The sequence below is a fragment of the Thamnophis sirtalis genome, unplaced genomic scaffold (genome assembly GCF_051295495.1).
Source record: "Thamnophis sirtalis isolate CommonGarterSnake01/CBP01778 unplaced genomic scaffold, rThaSir2_p1.2 scaffold_4, whole genome shotgun sequence".
Taxonomy (NCBI): Eukaryota; Metazoa; Chordata; class Lepidosauria; order Squamata; family Natricidae; genus Thamnophis; species Thamnophis sirtalis.
The window spans coordinates 97,432,312-97,453,582 of NW_028261384.1; the positions used below are offsets into that span (position 1 = coordinate 97,432,312).

Sequence of the window (21,271 nt, forward strand, 5' to 3'; positions counted from 1 at the left end):
AAAGCACCAAACTAAACACAGACCAATTGTCACATTTAGAATTTTCACAGGAACTTAAAAAAATACCTGCCATGTGACTTCCGCTGCAACACCTCAGTAGATGTGGGGAAGTAAGCTGCTTTCCTGACTCAATACCACAGGTGGAAGCTCTGCCCACCTGACCGGATGCTTCCACGCATGCGCGGAAGCATTGCACGAGTGCTCGCATGCGCACAAGCAAACTGATAATAAAAATAATGGAAACCACCACTGTTCTATACACATTACATACATTGCTAATGGGGCATGAATTAGACTCATAACACAAATAGTTACGCATTTCTTGCAAAATGTAGATTTATTTAATTATGTAGTTTATATATTAAAGTTGGGATGTGATTTGAATTCAGAAACAGAAGAGTGCTTTAGAGCATGTGGAGAATGTGACATCCATCTACAACTCCTTATGGAATCTAGGAAAAACCACATTTGGTTAAAGGAGATAAGTGTTATACATTTTTGTACTCTGAAGCAATTTTGCCTTTAAAACCAAAACATTGCACTGCTATGTTATATACTACGTTTTCATTGATTGTCTTCAGATAATTCAAAAAAGTTTAAAAATATAATCAGCAATGGACAAAGTAGTAAAATACTGCATAAAATAAAAAAAGTTAAAATAGCAATTATTTCAACTCGCCAACAGCATCCTTTATATTATTAAATGCCTCAGGTTTAATTGTAATACCATACATATGGTATTATAATGTAATAAAATACAAAATATTATTGTAAGATATCTTAAAATATCTGCCAAAATAGTACATAGTGTTTCATCTTTTGATTAGTAAAGAGTACTTTTTCAGCCAGAATGGATTATACTTATAAAAATCATTGCTTAACTTCTGAAATAATACATCATTTCAATTTCTCAGTATAATTCTTCTAGCCACCAATAAAACATAATACTTGATGAACAGTTTCTAAAACTTTAGTGTATATTTGAAATCACATTAACATTTTTAATATTTAAAATTTCCCCATAAATCAAAAATGCCACTCCCAAAAAGTACCAAATGATAGCAGGATCATATTATATGGATCAATGAACATTTTCATGAAACAAAATCTCATATCTTTCTTTTCAAGCACATTCTTTGGGTAGTCCAATGCATTCTAAATACATTTTTTGATAAATCAACTCAAATGTCAAATCTATTGATATAATTTAAACATTTTAAAAAAAACATGAAACTATTGACAGGGCATTATTGAAAATTCTGGTTCTTTTATCAATATTTATAATATCCCAGAAATGTTCACTTCAAGATATTATATTCTTGACTTTTAAAAAAAACATAGATTGTGAATTTTACTTCTGTCACAGATTCCATTAGAACATACAACAAATGCTTTTGGAAACAGCCTATGTGTTGGCCTCATATTAAGCCATTAAAACATGTTTAAGGTGAACATGCTGTCACTGTTGTAATCTAGGAAGACCAAATTGGATTTGAAGTCAGTCTTAGAAAATTAAAATTTTAGTATAAATTAACATTTACCCTACCATATATTTGCCCATATTGTTTAAATTATTTTCATACATATGTTTAATTTTTTTTGCATAATTTACCTTTATCTTTTTAGATAAATTTAGATTACTGAAAGTATGACATCTTTCTATTCAGGTGAAATTATGCATAATGCCATGCTATCTTTCTATTCTAATTGGTAGGGTCTTCGTTTTACTTCACCCAAGACATTGGCTAGGTGTTATGTCTTTTTAGAAAACAACAACAGGGTGGTGGCAGTTTGGTTTCCATTAATTTAAAATCTTAATTTAAAATATTTTTAAAGAACATGTATTTATTTTAAACGTTAGAAATATATGCATAGTGCTCAACATTTTTCCGAAATGAATAGTTTTTAGGTTAAAATAAGTTTTAATCTAAAGAAAAATATGGAATAGAAAAAAGAAACAAAAATAATTCTGTAATACTTTTTTAAGCGTGGCAGCAAAATAATGTATCATTATTATAAGCCAAATCATTCCAATATACTCTTGATAAAGAACATATTTAATGTAAGTATAGTAAAAGAATGTAGGAAATGCTTCATCTGTCTTTCTTGGTAAAGTTAGGGAAAGGAAAACGATTTGAAAATAAGTTTGTAGAAAACCTATGCTTATTTCTATTGGAATTAAAGATATAAATCCATATGTACTATATCAGTGATAGCTAACCTTTTTCTCCTTCTGTGCCGAGAGTGTGCATATGTGTGTGTGCCCACACCCATAATGCAATGTGTGTGTGACAGCCTCCCTTGCCCCATACCCCCCTGCACATGTGCGTGCAAACCCCATGTGATCCATTTTGGGCCTAGCAGGCCTCCCTAAAGCCTCCTGGGACCAAAAACGGGGCCCAGAAGGGTTTGAACATGGGCCCCTTGCATATGTGTGCAGGTCTCCTACATGTGCCCTGCGCATATGCAGCAGATACCCAAAAAAATCACCTGCTGGTGGGAGCCACACACGTGTAGTGGAGCTGAGCTGAGACGTGATCCCAGAGAGGGCTCCGTGTGCCATATGTTTGCCATTATGGTACTATATAGTGCAACTTCAGCTTAGTTAATCCTATAAAACATACAAAGATATGTCAATATATAGAAATGAAAACCACATTTGTAACTAACTAATTACATTAAAATCTTTATTCTTTCCCAAATATAAAAATAATTGTGTTACAGCTGCGTAAAGATCTGGATTTAATTTCTACACAGTATTAATAAATGTTGCTCATGTGGGCATGCACATAACATCCATTGGGAATGCTTTAAATTAAACACATCTTCTCCTAGGATTGAGAGGAAATTCAGTGCTGAGGAAAGATGCATTTCTTTAAGACACTAAGTGCATGTCGCCATAATATCCAAATTACTTTTTGGGGTTCAGTTTAGGTTTCTGTACAACCCCAGATTTTATAAATTGCCAGTCATAATAAAAAGAAATCATAGATATTTAAAAAGACATAATTAATAAGATTTTTTTTAAAAAATGAAATGTTTCAAAGAATTATGTGAGATTAAGAAAATGTCTTTAATGGAACAAGAATTCTTAGATCATGTAAAAAGAGAGAGAAGTCATTCTGAACAAATTCAAACTAAAATATAATGAAATAAAATAATATTTTTGCCAAATTATGGAAGACTTGAAAAGCAAGGTTATTAACTCAAACCTTAAAATTAAAAAATTCTAGAAGTTTATTTCATAACAACAAGCAGAATCTTATATATTACACTTTTTAATAGCATGATTGTGTGCAGACATGCTAATAATGCTTGTTTATTTATTATAGTTGAAATGAGTGTAGACTCTTCAGTTTTCCCATCCCCCCCTTTTTTTCTGAAGCAGTTGGAAGAATTCAGAAACTTCCTTTTCTGCTCCGATTAATCTGAGTTTGCTGAGTTAATTGAAATAATTGAACTACTTTTTGTAAAATATGATATGATAAATCATAGGTCTGGTTCCTATAGTATGTAAAGTCATACATACTTGATGTGTGTATAATGTGATTTATTTAGTAAACAATGATTAAACAACTCATAGCTTAATGTGAAATATACCATTCCTGTGTAAATGTTGGATAATTTGACAAGCTGTGGCTAATTAAAAGTAGTGGACGGAGATGTTTCTGAATTAGCAGTCCTATAGAGCGAAAAAGAGAAGTATGCCCAGCCAACATCTTGATAAACTGTAGTTTAAATTATACCAAACACAGACATTATGGATTTGATTTTTGACACAGTGTTGTTAGAAGTGAAATTATCTTTTTTGGTTCAAGGTCTCCTCTGTTTAATTTTGCTGGGTTTCAATGTTGGACTAAAAATGAGCATTGTAACAATATATACAATGCATCCTGAAGCATCCTGTTGACTGTTGAGCTGAGAATTTTAAGGAACTCCAGAATTTAGAAGCTACTAATATGTATCCTGGGAATACAGACAAATAACCAATCATAAATGGTTCTCACCTGCATCCTAGGATACAGATCTTTAAAAAAAATTATCAGGAAAATATGACAAATTTCAAAATACATAATCATTTAATGAGTTCTTGCATTTTGAAAATAGAATGGATGTTTGGTAATTCAATTCTATTGTTGTTTATAGAACTAGAGAAACGTTTAGTAATAAAATACCTTATGTTTGTTTTAGTATGTTTCACACGCTTTCCTCATGCTAATAGCATTGCAAAATAAAATTTTATAGTATTGGTTTTATATATTCACTGGAAGATGTACAAGTTATGAATGATACATATCCCACAAATGAGGAGTGTTTGTTTTGTTCTGCAGATGAAGGAAACATGAATGTTTTAGCAGTAAGAGAGGCTGTACCCCTGCACGTCCCTTCACTTCCCTTGGTGGTTCTGCAGTGAGGAAGCAGGAAACAGCAGCAGCCAAATGCAGCAGGTTTAGCAATGATGAACCTGCTGGGTGGTTTTATATAAGCCTCTGAAATTGACTCTGATGTTTTGCATTTTAGCTAAAAAACTGAGTTAATATAGAACATTAACATTTCTTATTTTTTCTTATTTTGTCAGATATGTGAAGATAAAAGATGTACCTGAGTTCAAATACTTAATAGATAATACACACAATTTGGTTCAGTGAATCAATGTTTTCTGTTTAGGGATGTGGAAGCTTTCAAACTGAACAACACTTAGCTAACATCTAAATGGTTACTCTTCTCAAGCTGTTACTCAAGGTAAAAAAAAAGTTAATTGTATGAGTGCAATAAATTACTGCATCAATTATATTTACTTACAGCAAAAACAATATTGATAGAACAAAAACATATTTTTAAGATATAATTTATGAAGGGATTTGTGAGGAAGGAAAAATCCTGTTTAAGGAGATCTTCAGTGCAATATTTATAGATTTTTGTATTTGAGCCAATTTAGGAATCATTATCCAACTAATTGAGTAATTATAAAGTACATTATAGTTGTTTCCTCGTGTTTGGTAAAAGTTGACTAATATTAGATAATATCAGCAGTTTAATGAACAGTCATTAATGTCAATCATTTCACCTATAACTTTGCTTTAACAATTATGTATACAGAATAATATATTTATTAAATTTGGATTTTTTTCAGGAAAGGATAGCGCTGATGAGAGCCAGATGTTATATTGCATGTGTGTGATAGAAGTGTGAATTATTTGAGAATAGAGAATGGTATACAGATATTTGTGGCATCAGTTTAGTTTAGCAAAAGTTATATATCACTATAATGAGTGTTAGAACTCTTTTTAAAATTAAAATGGAACTCTTGTTTCTATTCACATGATATTAGAAGATGAACTGGTGCAGATGTATTAAGCTGGTAGGATAATATTGACATGTTTTATTCCTGAGCCAAATATTTTATATCATATACAAATATTTTTTTATTAGCATATCTCCTTATAGTCAAGTATTCTACACTACTTTATATTTGTTTTCTCTCTTTAGTTTACTAGTTGTATCTAGAAATGTTGTAAAACCCTAAAGGGAAAATTGTCACTGGCAAGTAAATGCTGATTCACTTATGTTGTCATCAGCCAAACGTTTCTGTTGTCAGTGGCTCAGAGAGATATTTGGCAGTTATTTTATTTGTCTATCTATTTAAAACATTTATACGTAAAACAACATACAAACTATAATAAGATATGAAATGAAATATATTAAAATAATTAAAAAAACCAGACACCAAGTCAAACTATCACCTTACCAGAAAATTGTTTTGTTTAGTTATTATTGAACCTTACGATACTTGCTCACTACAAAATTCATATATTATTGTTTTGACTAAAGTTTTCCAAGAATAAGTAGCTTTGTATGAAGTTAGCATTTAATAATTTTATCCTTTTCATTCTTTAATAAAGAAAAACAAGGATTGTATAAAATCTCTAACCTTGCATTAAGAGTCATACTGTATACAAATAGATACTACTCCTTGCTTTCTCTTGATATATTCACCAACTTGGTAGCCCTTGGTTGTAGGTTGTATGTTTAATTTATCAAGTGCTAAAATTTAAATATATTGAGTAGTGCTTATTAATTTATAATCCTTGAACCCTGCCTGCAGGGATCTGGTGGGAGAAGCCTTGGGGATTTCGAGCGGCAGAAAACAGAGCATGGGATGTTTCGGGGGCTGGTGGAGGCCTTGGGGGGCTTGAAGCAGGTGAGGCTAGCACTGCACTAGGCATCCCATCACTAAGGCACTGCATGGAATATGAATGGAGCAAATGCTCCCCAAAAGGGGGTGGGTGGGAAATTATTATTTGAAAAGATTAAGACAAGATATAATCCGTCTAGAAAAGATGCATATTAGTAGAAAGGACATAAAATGTTTCATTTAAAAAAAAATGGTAAAGATTTTATGTTGGCAGGAACAAAGAAATAAAAAGAAAAAAACATAGAGTGGAGTCAGTGGAATCAGTTCATCAGTCGGTACAGCCAGAAATTGTACTGACTGATTAGCATGATAGATTAGTTGAGGTGAAAATAGGAATTCATGGGGACTAAGATTTTGATACTGGAAATTACTGTCTCATATGAGGGAATAATTGTGTAGTGATTAAAATGCAGCCTAGAGCAGTGATGCCTAACCTTTTTTTAAAGTTGTGCCAAAACTATGTGTGGGTGCGCTACCATGTGCCCACTCACCTGCGCATGTGCAAGCGACTCCCATGTGGGGGGGGATTTTTGCCCTCTCCAGGCTCCGGAGCCTTTCCTGGCCCAATGACCCAACCAGAAGCTCGTGAACTTCCAGTTGGGTGTTGGGCCTGTTTTTCACCCTCCCCAGACTCCAGAGGCTTTCCTGAAGCCTGGGATGGTGAAAATGGCCTCCCCTGACCCTCTGGAAGGCCAAAAATCAGCTGACTGACGCACACATGTGCACCACTGCTGAAGGCTGCCGTGCCGGCAAATATGGCTCTGTATGCCACCTGTGGCATGCGTGCCATAGGTTCACCATCATGGGTCTAGAGTTTGATCCTGGCGAGGCTCAAGTTTGACTCAGTCTTCTATCCTTCAAAGGTCAGTAAAATGAGGACCCAGGTGGTTAGAGAAAATATACTGACATTGTAATATACCCAGAGACTGTTGTATAGCACTCAGGGTGGTATATAAAGTCTAAGTGCTATTGTTATTGCCATTGTTTTATAAATGATATATAGGGAGATTAATAGTTTCTCTTATGAAAATTGGTGTTTCCTGAGTATTGCAATGAGTGTTCTCCCCTACAACTGGGCAGAACTGAGAAAAATACTGAAATTGTCCAAGGCAAATTACTAAAAACAGCATTTGATTTGATGGAGATTTGGGACTGGTGATATATGGAGACAGAAGAGTGACAATTCTTCTGAGTAACCCTACTTTTCTGACACATATAGATCTTTTTCAAGAATAGACATGATTTGGACTTCAAAGAACTTGGCTACTAAGGTTTTTTAAGTAGAGATATTGCCAAAGACTTTTTTGGATCATACTCTTCTGAGTGTTCTTTAAACAAAAATCTCTTAGATGGAGACTGAACAAAATATTGCTATAGAAAGAAGCTGCAAAAGAATTTAATTAAAAAAAATAAGAATTGTTTGGGATGAGAGTAAAGATTTTATTAGAGGTTATTTTATACAACATCATAGTGAACTTAACAGTCAAGAGAAAATGTCAGCTATTCTGAAATAAAGAAAAAAGAAGAATTAAAGAAATTTCCTGAGAAGTATTTGTCAACAAATTAAACTTTTATAACAATAATTGTCTGTGTTAATTATGTTCCCTAAGAGAAAAGGAGATAAACCAGAAAAATGGCTAGAATATAAATTATAAAAAGGAAAAAATCAACATTATAAGAGAGTTAATATCAATAGGAATAGCACTTAAAATTATATATCGCTTCACAGTGCTTTACAGCCCTCTCTAAGCGCTTTACAGAGTCAGCATATTGCCCCCATCAATCTGGGTTTTACTGAACTTGGAAGGATAGGTCAACCTTGAGCCTGGTGATATTCGAACTGCCAAATTGCAGGCAGCCAGCAGCAGTACTACATTCTAACCACTGAACCACCATGGCTCCTAATGGATGATGTGGCCATATAAAAATCATTTATCAATATTATTATTACTAAAGGATTCACTTCTGTCTATAGAAAATAGATGAATATGTATCTAAAGCAACAAAATTTACCATGGATTACAGATACTGATTATGAGTAGATTTAATGATAATAAGGGAAGTTTCTGAAGCTATAAAAAGATTAAACCAATGTTTAAAGTCAAGCTTAATATGGATTTTAAAAATCATGTTGAATGTGCCATATTGAGAATACGGAATAGATACCAACCTCAGTTGTGCCAAAAAACATATTTGTGTATCTAAGCACAAAAAACATTTTGTAGATGAGACATAATAAGCAAATACAAAATGGCTACTTTGTCAAGGAAAATATAAAATAAAATCAAGAGATGAATTGGTGGCAAGGGATATATTCATCAATAGTTATCTGATTTACAATTATTAGAAATATTTAAAATAGACAAACGTTTATGGTTTTGAACGCTGTAAGTTTGAGTTTGAAATAGAATTGTGTACAAACAGTGAACACGTAATTGCTAAAATATATAAATTGTTATTGAAATTTGAACCAGAAAAAAACAAGTAAAAGAATGGATTGATATAGTAGGCTAATATGTTGGTTATAATATGCAGATGGAGCAATGGGACATATGTAACTGAAAGGATTCAAATTTAACCCATGTTATAATCTCCCAAAAGATTTTTTATAAAATAATGTACCATTAGATATGTCATCAGAGAAGTTGGTGACATATAAAAAGCACTTCCAAATTTATGTTGAAAATAAGTACAAGAAAAGATAACTTTTCATGTTTGGTGGACATATAAAACAAGTTAGAAAATTCTGGATTTAGATACATACGCTGATTCCGATGGTTTCAGAGGTTAGATTATAGTAAGAAAATAATGTAATAAGTAAGAGGTAAATTTATAATTGTACTTTCAACTGTTGTAAAGAATATTGGAACTATTCCTTTGTAGCTTTTTTCTTTTCTATTTTTCTTTTAACTGTTCTGTATTTAACTGTTTTATATTTTTTAGCTTTGTCTTTGATTTTTTTTCTATTTTAACTTTTTCTTGCTTTATATTAATTTGTCTTCATTTTTATGTTAGTTTAATTTTTTTTAAACACAGTTTTATACACACGTTCGCACACAGGTCAGCCTTACTTGCTTCTGATTATTTAAATATGGCAACAACAAAATAACTCTTTCCAAATTATATTGCCGAAAAGAAAAGGAGAAAAAGCTAGAGGAAGAGGAATAAGTAGGAGTGGAATTTTGTGGGACATTAAGATTAGTTTCTTATTCTGTGTTTACTTTTTACCTGGTTTAGTTTGTGAATCTGTTTTTTATTATTAAATTTTATTTTATTCCAAAAATTAAAATACAAACTTCAAACTACAAAATACAAACTGTTTTACAAAGACAAAACAAAACTAGACAAAACATTTTAGAAAGTACATTAAAAGAGACAAAAACACATATACATATTGTCCTCTCTAGTTGAACGCTAATAGATGTGAATCGATATTTTAATTTGAAATCATATCCCTTGTTCTGTGAGAATACAAGAAGTTAATAAGACGGCAGGTGGTTTTGTAATGCCTTTGAGAAAAAATTGTGGCAATTTATTTCTACTGGTCTGACATGAATATTCCTCTTGGGGCAAGAAATATATGCTTCAGGTGAGTATGTAACTAATACTGCTCTCAAGAGAAATGTGTGGATTGGAACAAAAACAAGCAGTTAAATGTAACTTTGGTTAAAAGTATAATCATAGGGAGATAATCAAGAGAATATTGCCTGGAATACTCACAGCATAAGATAAAGCCCTTTGTCTCAGAGAGATGTAGGGAGGGTTAGAGAGGGTGTGGTGCAAATCAGAAGAGGTGCATGAGAAGTGCAAGAAGCATTGGGAGAAAATATGAGAGGATCAGGAAGAATACGACATAAGTCGAGGAAAGTATGTAAAGTTTTGGTGTGGGTCAGCAAGGATGCATGACAGTGTGAGAGGGTATGTGAGAGCTACAGTTGGGGAGGGGAAGGCTTGGAGGAAGATGTGAGGGGGACGTGGGCCAGGTGGTATATGCAGGATTGTGGTTCATATTGGTGAGAATGCAGCATAGGTCAGGGAGGATGCTTGAATGGCTGGCATGGCACAAGTGCTGAAGGACAGGGGGTAGGTACATGGTGGAGGAGGTTTACCTCATAAATTTCCTACCAACTTCTGAGATCAATTGCAGCCAAAACCAACATTGAATCAGATAATGTAAAAATATAATTAAGGAGAAAAGAAAGGACCGGGTAATAGATAAGATTCTCCTTAAAGAACATAGCCATGCAAATTCTTCAAAGAAGACTCTTTATAAATTATCTTGTATTAGATAACTTTTTTCTAGATATCATTATAAGAAACAAATTTTATGGCAAATGAATATGCTAGAGTGGGCATGCTCTATATCAGTGATGGGATTCAAAAAATTTTTACTACCGGTTTTGTGGGCATGGTATGGCTTGGTGGGTATGGCTTGGTGGGCGTGGCAGGGGAAAGTTACTGCAAAATCCCCATTCCCTCCTGATCAGCTGGGACTCAGGGGGCAGAGAATAGATGGGGGTGGGTCCTGTTAGAGGTGGTATTTACTGGTTCACCGAATTACTCAAAATTTCCACTACTGGTTCTCCAGAACTGGTCAGAACCTGCTGAATACCATCTCTGCTTTGTATGCCTTCTGAGAAGCAGTATCATTTAGTAAAACCCAAGAACTATGTCTTCTCTGCTGTGGTGCCTGCCCAATGGAATCTCTTAATCTCCCCTGAGATTTAAGATAATCCTGATGCTCTGGTAGGCCTTGAAGACTTGGTTTTTTCCTCAGGTGCTGAGCCAGAATGTTAGAACCCACTACATATTGCAATGATATGTGATATTGTGATAAGATTATTAAGAGATTTATACTGCTTTGTGTTTAATGTTTTATTTATATTGAGGGAAGGTGGTTGAGAAGGTGATCTTGCTGGAAGATCAAAGAGCCATGGATTAAATTAATTATCTTTTTCAGGGCTCAATATTTCTCTGCTCTGCATATCGAAGATAGAAGGAATGGACCGCTGAGTTTACAAGTGTAGCTCGATCAAGTAGCTCAATGAAAAAAGCTAGACTTAGCTGGACTTAGATAGTAATTGGATGGAAGAAAACCAGAAAACTAGGGTTGTAGACAAGATTGAGAATTTATAATACTCTTTGAATAGGTCAGTGGTTAACCATTTTCATATTCCAGTCAAGAGAACTTAATGGAGTATATTTTACTTATACGTCAATATATTGATTTCATTCAGGTTTTGTATGTGCAAGATATTCCGTATTTTCTCAACTCCTTTGATTTTTGTCTTCTTTTATAATTAAGTGCTCTGGGCACTTATTTCTCTGTTGAACTTGTATGGTGTTGCCTAATCCTTTTGCTTGTGTTTTGTATGGGAGTGGCATCATACTAGAGACAATGCCTGGGCCTGTTGGGGGAAACTGAAATGTTGCCCTGCTGGCTTGGTTGCTTTGGCAGCTGTATTAACCACTTGGCAAAAAGATCATCTTTTAGATTATACAGGGAGAGACATGGGAAATGTATTCCAAAGCAGATTCAAGGACGTAGGCATGTGTGTGCACATACTCCAAGTGCCTCTTAAGTATTTCATAAATCACTCCAGTACATAAATAAATTGAAAGTGGAGTGAAAAATGTTGGAGGTACTCAGCCAGTTCTCTGTTCAATATAGTAGTAACTAGGTTATCCAGTTTAGTTAAAGGTGCGTCTTTTAACAATTCGAACAGAGAATAAATGTTGACAGTGAAACCTTTCTTCATAAAGGATTAATGGAAGAAAATTCTCCTTTCTGAGGAAGTGTGTGTGTGTGTGTGTGTGTGTGTTTATCTACATTATCTACACTAAAATATAGAAGTGAATTGGAATAGAGAATTTTCACCCTCATAAGATATACAATAGCAATGGTTGATTAGGAAAGTAATCTAGGTATGATTGCAGCTTTTCGAAAAATGCATTTAAAGTAATATCTCTTGGAAAGGATCACAGATACTTTTTGCCAATATAATAAAGCTGCCAATGGCCAACCTTAGAATAAGTACACATTAAAGAGGCTATTGCAAAACTCGCAAGTGCTTCGAGAAACTAAATCAAAATAAGTAGAAGCACTGTGAAGAATGTTTACAAGATTTTAAGGATTTGTTGCCAGGAAAATTAGTAAATTGGAGAGCAGAAAAAAGATATATGATCAAGAATTACACTGCTATATATGATATTCAATTTGATCACAGATTGTAATGTGAGAATGAAATAATTTATTAAACAGCTATGGGGAAGTTTTCATTCTTGTCATATTACAGTTTTTTAAAGTTAGCTGGGGAGAAGCTTTGGGGGGCAATATGCTGACTCTGTTAACCGCTGTAAAGTTCTATAAAACAATATATATAAGTAAAAGAACTAGTGTTATTCTCAAATTACTGCAATTTATTAAGTAGCTGGGGAAAAGCTTTTCATTGTCATAATATTGAAATCTGTGATCAAACTGAATGATGAAAAATTCAGGATAGATATAAAGAATAACTTTGTTCAGCCCATATTTAAACCTGGCATTCATTGTCAGAAGATCTAGTGATGGCTTTCCAGAAGGATTAAATGAATTAATACAGGAGAAAGATGTCATGATTACCAATCAAATTGGTTATATTATTTCCATATAATTTATATTGGAGATGATAAGCCTGTGAATAACAGAAGAAACCATTAAAAGAAAATTAGTACTTATGTTAAATATGAATTCAATCTTTACATTAGATTACCTTTCCTTTGATTTAGTAGTCTTATTTATTCATATTCTTTGTCACATCAATACATGGGCAGATTGCCCATTAATTTTACAGTTGCTGATTTTTAATATAGTATAGTCTCTTTATTTGAAATGTGTGAATATCTAAATGCAGTAAAGCATTTGAATTGGAACTTTTCTGCTTCATAATTCATACTGTTGGCCCTCAGCTCCATGTGTCTTTTCTTAAGAGCACATAGGCAACTGAAACCTTTAAAGTTCCTATTGTGCAAGTATGACTATCTCATTTTAAAATAGGGTGGAGTTTTCCCTGTCATCTTCTAACTTTGGTTTCAGTTCCATGTTTCTGTCCTCAGGATAATGGAAAGTGTGCACATATGAGTTTGAGGTAGGGAGGAAGACTGTTTTTGGCGCAATTCAAGAAAATAAAAATATGCTGTTTCTTCTTCTTCTTCTTTTTTTTGCCATATATGGCTTGAAATTGAATGGAGGAACTTTAGTTTCACAATTACCCATCCATATAATCCATTGTTAAGCGTACATTTTACTTTTATTTAATCAAAGCAAGCTAGGGAGATTTTATGGTGAGTTAACATCTTCAAATATGCATTTATTAATGTTTTCTACCCTTGTGCCTCTAATACATTTATCTGGAAGGCTGGTCCTTTCAGATCTGAAGGGTTAGGCTGCCCTTCCCTAACCTGGTGATTATTTGATGTATTAGCTGTAATTGTGATTCCTAAACAGCTTGGCATTTTACCTAGGTGACTCACACAACTGAAAGAACTGTAGTTTAACATGACTGGCAACAGGCTATAAGGAGCAGAGTAATTGCTTCAGACTGGCAATTAAATTAACTAAAAAGGTCATTTTTCTGGGCACAGGAGAGAGATGTAGTCAGAAGTGAAACTTCAGGCAGGTTATCACTTAACTCAGGATTGTGTTATTATGATTCTTCTCCAAAGTTTTATTAAGCATAAGACTTCTGGCATAACAGTGATAGAAAATGTCTTGTCTCCTAAATGTTAACAGCTCTCTACTTATTAGCAATATACGATGCATGTGGTTAAATTTGGCATCAGTACGTAAGAAGGTACATTACAACACTTTATCACAGCCTGTACATTGTCTTTGGTCATAAGGCTGAGGTAACATGTGACTAGAGAATGGTTAGCTGGGAGCTAGGGTAGTAAATTGCACCATATCCAGTTTACTTTCTGATAAATGGATGTTGGATGGATGGCTACATCCACACTGGCAGCCATTTTATGAATCGACAAGCCTTCTCGTGTCAACAGTTTTGAAAGAATCCTACAATATTGTTTCAAAATCTGAAATACACACTAAAGGGAAAAAGTCTGCTAGCTCTGTTGCTCATTCCAGGCACACCTATGGTATATAACTATCCTAAACTTGTTTAGCTATCACAATTACTTTAGGATTGTAATTTTGTGAAGAGGCTGAAGATTCCATTAGACAAATATGTATATTCTTAATATTTCTTTGGAAAAGCTTATCTTCTTCACATTGAGAGCAGTGTGATTATGACAGCAGCAGGAAAGGATCAGGCAAAGGAGAGATTGGTTACAGAAATTACTTCCCCCCCCCCCAGTGCCCTTTACACAGGAGAGAAATTGGGGAGAAAGAAATTTCAAGAAAGTAGTGTAAGCTATTTGCATAGTGCATCTATAGCTCCCAGCCCTGACCTGTTGTTGTAATTGCATTGCTTTAGTCTGTTTTTTAAATAGCGAACAGCTTACTTTCTTGAAATCCCTTTCTTTCCAATCTCTATGCTCTGCAAGAGGGGGAGAAAAACCCCAAGCACTGGACAACACGTACTAGTATTATGGAGATTACATGATTGAGGGATGATGCAAAGGCATAAATGGATCATAAAGTTATTTTTTCACCACCACCATAACTTTGAATGGTCAGTAAGTAAGGACCACTTGTACATTGTTAGTTTTTGTCATTGCTATATATTCACCATTTATGTTCCAATGAGATATTGATAGGATTGTATTTTTCTTCCACTTTTCTTTCTGCTGTAAGCATTTATTTCATTAAATTGCTACATTTCTCTTTGATTTTTTTTCTGAGATTATATCCAGTAGTAAAAGTTGTAGCTTCATTTCAAGATCTTCTACATATATGTCTTTCAAATGTTTTTGCATTATTTTACATGTCAATCACATGTAATAAATCTTGTCTTAGAATTACATCTTTGAATTGTCTTGGAATTAGAGGGACGGATTGCTGTAGTTATTAAAGTGCTGGCCTAGAAACCAGAAGACTGAATTCTAGGCTTCTTTTAGATATAGAAGCCAACCGAGTGATTTTGAGCTAGTAATTCTGTCTCAGCACAATCATAGCACTGTTGTGTGGAAAATAGGAAATAGTAGTACCAGTATTAAGAACCACCTGGAGAGTGTATATGTGTGTTTGTTTGTACTTATATGTGGTTATATGATGAGATAAAAATGTAATAACAATAATAATATAATTTGTATATATAAGAAATTATTGAAGTTGCGTACCATCAATAATATATAATGTATAATAACCATTCAAACATGCTTCTCCTATGCTTGAAGAGAAATGTTTTCGATCAATGAGTGCTACATGTTCTATCATATGCCAGCGAAACATGGACAATAACCTCACAATAGACACAAAAGCTACAAGTGGTGCAAAGAACCATAGAAAGATACATGCCTGGCATTACAAGATAAGATAAAAAGACCAACACATGGATTAGTGAACAAACGAAAGTATACAATATCATCAAGAGAGTAAAAGAATTGAAATGGAAATGTGCTGGTGACATAGCAAGAAGAACTGATTGTAGGTGGAGTAAGGCAGGTATAGAATGGATTCCATTTGATAAAAAGCATCCACAAAAGAGACCTAAATCAAAATGAATTAATGACATCAGTAAGTATTGTGGGCCCAATTGGCAAAAGAAAGCTCAAGACCATATTGGTTGGAAACATGCAGAAGATAGACAATGGCTAGAATGATAGTTGGAAACATGCAGTGAATAGATAATGGCTAGAAATGATTATGATGAATGTATAATATGTACCAATATAGATGGTAAACAACTCCAACTTAATTTTCCTTTAAGTTACAACTTTGATGTAAATGTGGATTTAGCCCATAGTTCCTTCCATCATTGCAATGTAACTGTTATTTTACTTCCATTTTGTCATGCTGTGTTTTTTTTCTTTGTTATGCCTTTAAGTAAGAAATGTGTGCATATTGTACTACTTTTATATGAGGGTTTCTAATTCTTGGGCTTTTTATTACACTTGTCATTGCAGATTCCAGCCTTTATTGAGTAATTTTTTCTGTGTTTTTAATATGCAATTGTAATTTTGTTTTTCTTGCTTTAATTCTTTCCCACATGAAAAGCTTTTGAAGAACAAGCTGGGATGAAATTCTTGGGCTTACTATTTACCTTACAGCATTACATATTTTATCAAACTTTGTTTGATAATATGTCTTTTAAGCTTCCAATGAATTCTTGATAGTTGCACAATCAAATTTTCTAAAATGCCTATTTTTTTTCTTTCACACCAGCGTCCTGGAATGTTGCCCGGTGGAAGGATGCCTATGGCAGGATTACAAGTGGGATCCCCTTCAGGCTCTCCATATGGTACAGCCTCTTCAATGAGACCTGGAATGCCACCATCCCTGATGGATCCCTTCCGAAAGCGTCTACTTGTTCCTCAGGCACAACCACCTCCAGCACTTACACAAAGGCGAGGGTAAGAATGTAGATGAAATAGGTGGAATATTGGTTGTTCAGGTGATCATGAGTTAGTGACCACTCATTCAACAACTGTTTGAACTTAGGACAACATTGAACAATTATTATTTATGACTATCCTCAAAGTTCTGACTATCACTGATTGTGATCTGGGTGCTCAGCAATTGGCCCAGATTTCAGAATGTTGCAGTGTGTGACATGATGGCAATTTGCAATCTTCCTCCACATAAAAGGGGAAGCCTGCAGGAAGATGGAAGTCACGGTTATATGAATATGATCCCGAGTGATATGCTTAATAACAATATTCAGGGAGTGCCAGGCCTGCTTTACTAAGGAGCTAGTTTAGCACAATATTTCCCTTTGTAATCACATTGATTTACAATGGAAATTCTGTACCTGATTACCAGTGTTAACCAAGGACCACTTATATGTTCTGCATTCTATTTGTTATTGTGTTCTATTTATTAGTTTGAACTATCAAGAGTCTTTTATGATTGTGTATATTTGATACAGACACATACATTTTGAATAAATATGTGAATAAAAGAGTGGAAAAGATAGTTATATATTGTTTTATGTTTAATCATCTGTATATAAAACTTGTCTTAAAATGTGTGATATTTATAAAGATAGAAAAGTTTTACTTTCTATTCCTTTTCCTCCCCAAATCTCTTCCATCTTAAAGTTCTCCCTTGCTTCAGTGATATATACTGACGAAATGGATACAGGTAGTCCTGTTCAGCAACCATTTAAAGTCATGACTGTGCTGAACAAATAGTACTTACAGTATGAGGTAAAAATTGCAGAGAAATTGTATTGTTAAGGGAAGGGCTTATACCAAACTGTAGAGTACTTTATCCCATATCACTGCTATGCAAAACTAATTGGGCAGACTCTAGTATTGAGCAGAAAGCAATAGTAGTAGCATTTAGACTTATATACCACTTCACAGTGCTTTACAGCCCTGTCTAAGCGATTTACAGAGTCAGCATATTGCCCCAAATAGTCTGGGTCCTCATTTTACCGACCTCAGAAGGATGGAAGGCAGAGTCAACTTTGAGCCGGTGATAATCGAACTGCCAAACAGTGGGCAACATGCAGTTAGCAGAAGTATCCTGCAGGACTGCATTCTAACCACTGCACCACCACAGCTCATTTATCTTGAAATGGCTATTTCAAGATAAATGAAGGGACAAGAAAAGTTGTATAATTCATTATATTTTTATTTATATATATATATTTATATATTTATGGGATCAGGGGTAAGAAGAGACTTGTTTGGCTCATGTACCCAATTAACTTTGCAGGCCCAGTAAATTTGCACCTGTCAGTGTTCCAGATAGTATCCAAAATTAAATCGGAGTCCAAGGCCAAGTACTGCTCAAAGTTTCAATTTATTAAGAGAGCCATGCAGGCACATCTGGGAAAACCCAAATCTGAAACTTCTCAGTTTTCCTCACCCAAGTTAAAGTTCATGATCCTGCCCCCCCACACACAAGTCCACCACATGGTCCAATCTTCCACTGCCATGCTGGCAATTCCACCTATCCAGTTCCCGTCAGGTGGCGAGGTGCTAAGACAAAGGATGACCTTGAAAATCTAGAAAGGAATTTTATTTTAGATACATAACTTTCTACTCCATACTATCCTCCTTCCCAATTCCTCACTATAGAAACAGCATAGTAGAGTAATAGAAGTGTGGCAGGCCAAAGATCCAAAAGGAACATGGCTGCAGGCCTGACAAGTAGCCTCTCTTCAGAAAAGAAACATTTCCTGCAAAGAGAATAATGTAGGGGTTAACATAACAGAATTAACCACCTCTCCCTCCCCCCCGGGGGGGGGGGGGAAGCTTGGCTTATCGGGAAATTTATCATGGGATTGTTTTACTAATTAATCAGATTTTAGGTTCCAACTTTTCACCCAAGTAGCCTCAGACAAAGGGTACCCTTCCAATGTAGTAAATATTACAATACAATACAATAGCAGAGTTGGAAGGGACCTTGGAGGCCTTCTAGTCCAACCCTTGCCTAGGCAGCAAACCCTATACCGTTTCAGACAAATGGCTATCCAACATCTTCTTAAAGACTTCCAGTGTTTGGATATTCACAACTTCTGGAGGCAAGCTGTTCCACTGATTAATTGTTCTGTCAGGAAATTTCTCTTCAGTGCTAAGTTGCTTCTCTCCTTGATTAGTTTCCACCCATTGCTTCTTGTTCTACCCTCAGGTGTTTTGGAGAATAGTTTGACTCCCTCTTCTTTGTGGCAACCCCTGAGATATTGGAACTCTGCTTTCATGTCTCCCCTAGTCCTTCTTTTCATTAAACTAGACATATCCAATTCCTGCAACCGTTCTTCATATGTTTTAGTCTCCAGTCCCCTAATCATCTTTGTTGCTCTTCTCTACACTCTTTCTAAAGTCTCCACATCTTTTCTACATCATGGCGACCAAAACTGAATGCAGTATTCCAAGTGTGGCCTTACCAAGGCATTATAAAGTGGTATTAACGCTTCACGTGATCTTGATTCTATCCCTCTGTTTATGTAGCCTAGAACTGTGTTGACTTTTTTGGCAGCTGCGGCACACTGCTGGCTCATATTTAAATGGTTGTCCACTAGTACTCCAAAATCCCTCTCACAGTTACTACTACTGAGCAAGATACCACCTATACCCGGGATGGCGAACCTATGGCAAGTGTGCCACAGGTGGCACGCAGAGCCAGTTGTCAGGGCACGCGAGGAGTTGCCCTGTCAGCTGAGTTCAGCCTTTTATAAAGCCATTTTTCGCCCTCCCTCTCTCCAGATGCTTTAAAGGAGCCTAGAGAGGGTGAAAACAGTCCCCCCTGCTCCTCCCCCGTAGGTCATCCAGAGGCTTCAGGAGCTTCCCTGAAACCTCCGGAGCGCAAAAAAACCAGTCCATTCCCGAACCTCCGGTTTGTAGAGTCAATTTAAGCCCTTTGGAGCCTTCAGGAGGCTTCCCTGAATGTTCCGTAGGACTAAAATTGACCCTACGAGCAAACCAAAAGTCACTTCCAGTTTGCTCATAGGTTCATTTTTAGTCCTCTGGAGCCTTCAGGGAAGCCTCTTGAAGGTCCCTGAAGGCTCCAGAGGGCCTCCAGGGAGGCGGGGAAGGGTTTTTTCACCCTCCCCAGGGTCCTATAAAGCCTCTGGAGCCTGGGGTGGGGGCGAAAAAGGCATGCAAAAAATGGGTTGTGCCTGTCATGCGTGCATGCGCACTGGGGGGGTCGCACATTGCATTATGGGTGCGGCACGCCCCGCATGACCCCCCGTATGCTCCCCCCACTTATAGCACGTGAGCCAAAAAATGTTTGCCATCACTGACAATACTGTACCTGTGCATTTCATTTTTCTTACCTAATTGTAGAACCTTACTCTTTTCATCATTGAATTTCATTTTATTAGATAGTGCCCAGTGTTCAAGTTTGTCAAGATCCTTCTGTATCTTAAGCCTATCTTCTGGAGTATTGGCTCTTCCTGCCTGCTTGGTGTCAAATTTGATGAGTTCCCCATTGATTCCCTCATCCAAATCATTGATGAAGATGTTGAAGAGTACTGGGCCTAAAACAGAGCCTTAGGGTACTCCACTGCATACTTCCCTCCATGTAGATACAGTTCCATTGAGGACTGCACATTGAGTGCGGTTGGTCGGCCAGTTACGAATCCATCTGGTAGTGATGCTGTCCAACCGACATTCTTCTACTTTTATCTAGTAGTAGGTTGTGGTCTACCTTACTGAAGTCCAAATAAACTATATCGATAGCATTCCTCTGGTTCACTAATTTTGTCACTTTGTCAAAGAATGCAACAAGATTAGTCTGGCATGATCTGTTTTTGACAAACCCATATTGCCTTTTGGCTATTACTTTGTTTACCTCTAGGTGTTTGCTAATTTGTTGCTTGATTATCTTTTTCAGAATCTTTCCCGGTATTGAGGTCAGGCTGATAGGTCTGTAGTTTCCTGGTTCTCAATGATGGAGAGCGTGAGGTGCTCTTATCGGACTATCGTCAATCCTGATTAGTCCATAGACTGAGACAAATTGTTGCAGCCACTCCTCTACTCCTTCTTCCCAGTTCCTCTCAGTCTATGGTCCATATAGGCTGGTAGTTTCTTAGCTGTTGCTGTTTTCTTCCAATCTTTACTAAAATTGACAATTGATTAGGCTAATTCGATCTTTAATACTAATTTTTTCTTCAACACCTTAATTGTATGTTGGGGTGAGCGAGGAAAGCGTCGGGCATCGTCACCACCTCGCATGGTGCCAGATTGCAATCGGCTGGATCCAACAGCTTTAATAGAACATTGAGGCTCCATTGCGGAGGTAAGAGGGTGGCTGACAGGTTAAACGTTGCTGACTCATGTGGTGAGCCCTGGGTAGCGGGAAAAGCCGCGATATCTTTTAAAAAAACGTTTCCTGACAGATATTCTGCTTCCATTGCAGCGAGTCAGCAGCCGCCACCAAAAAAAGTGCAATTTCTTGACATAGGGAATCGCGCTGGCGTTGATCTTGTAGGGGGCTCCCTGCAAATTGGCTGAGTGCGGTTTTGC

At 35.7% G+C, this 21,271-nt stretch overlaps 1 protein-coding gene across 2 annotated transcripts in view; it reads left to right on the forward strand.

Annotated features, from left to right (window-relative positions):
- The window catches only part of SMARCD2 (SWI/SNF related BAF chromatin remodeling complex subunit D2), a 54,646-nt gene that overhangs the window by 2,297 nt on the left and 31,078 nt on the right, over nt 1-21,271 (forward strand). For both annotated transcript variants that reach the window (XM_014069074.2, XM_087713517.1), the window contains exon 2: nt 16,518-16,705. In XM_014069074.2, the coding sequence (XP_013924549.1) occupies nt 16,518-16,705 (188 nt within the window). The remainder of the gene's footprint in view (nt 1-16,517; nt 16,706-21,271) is intronic.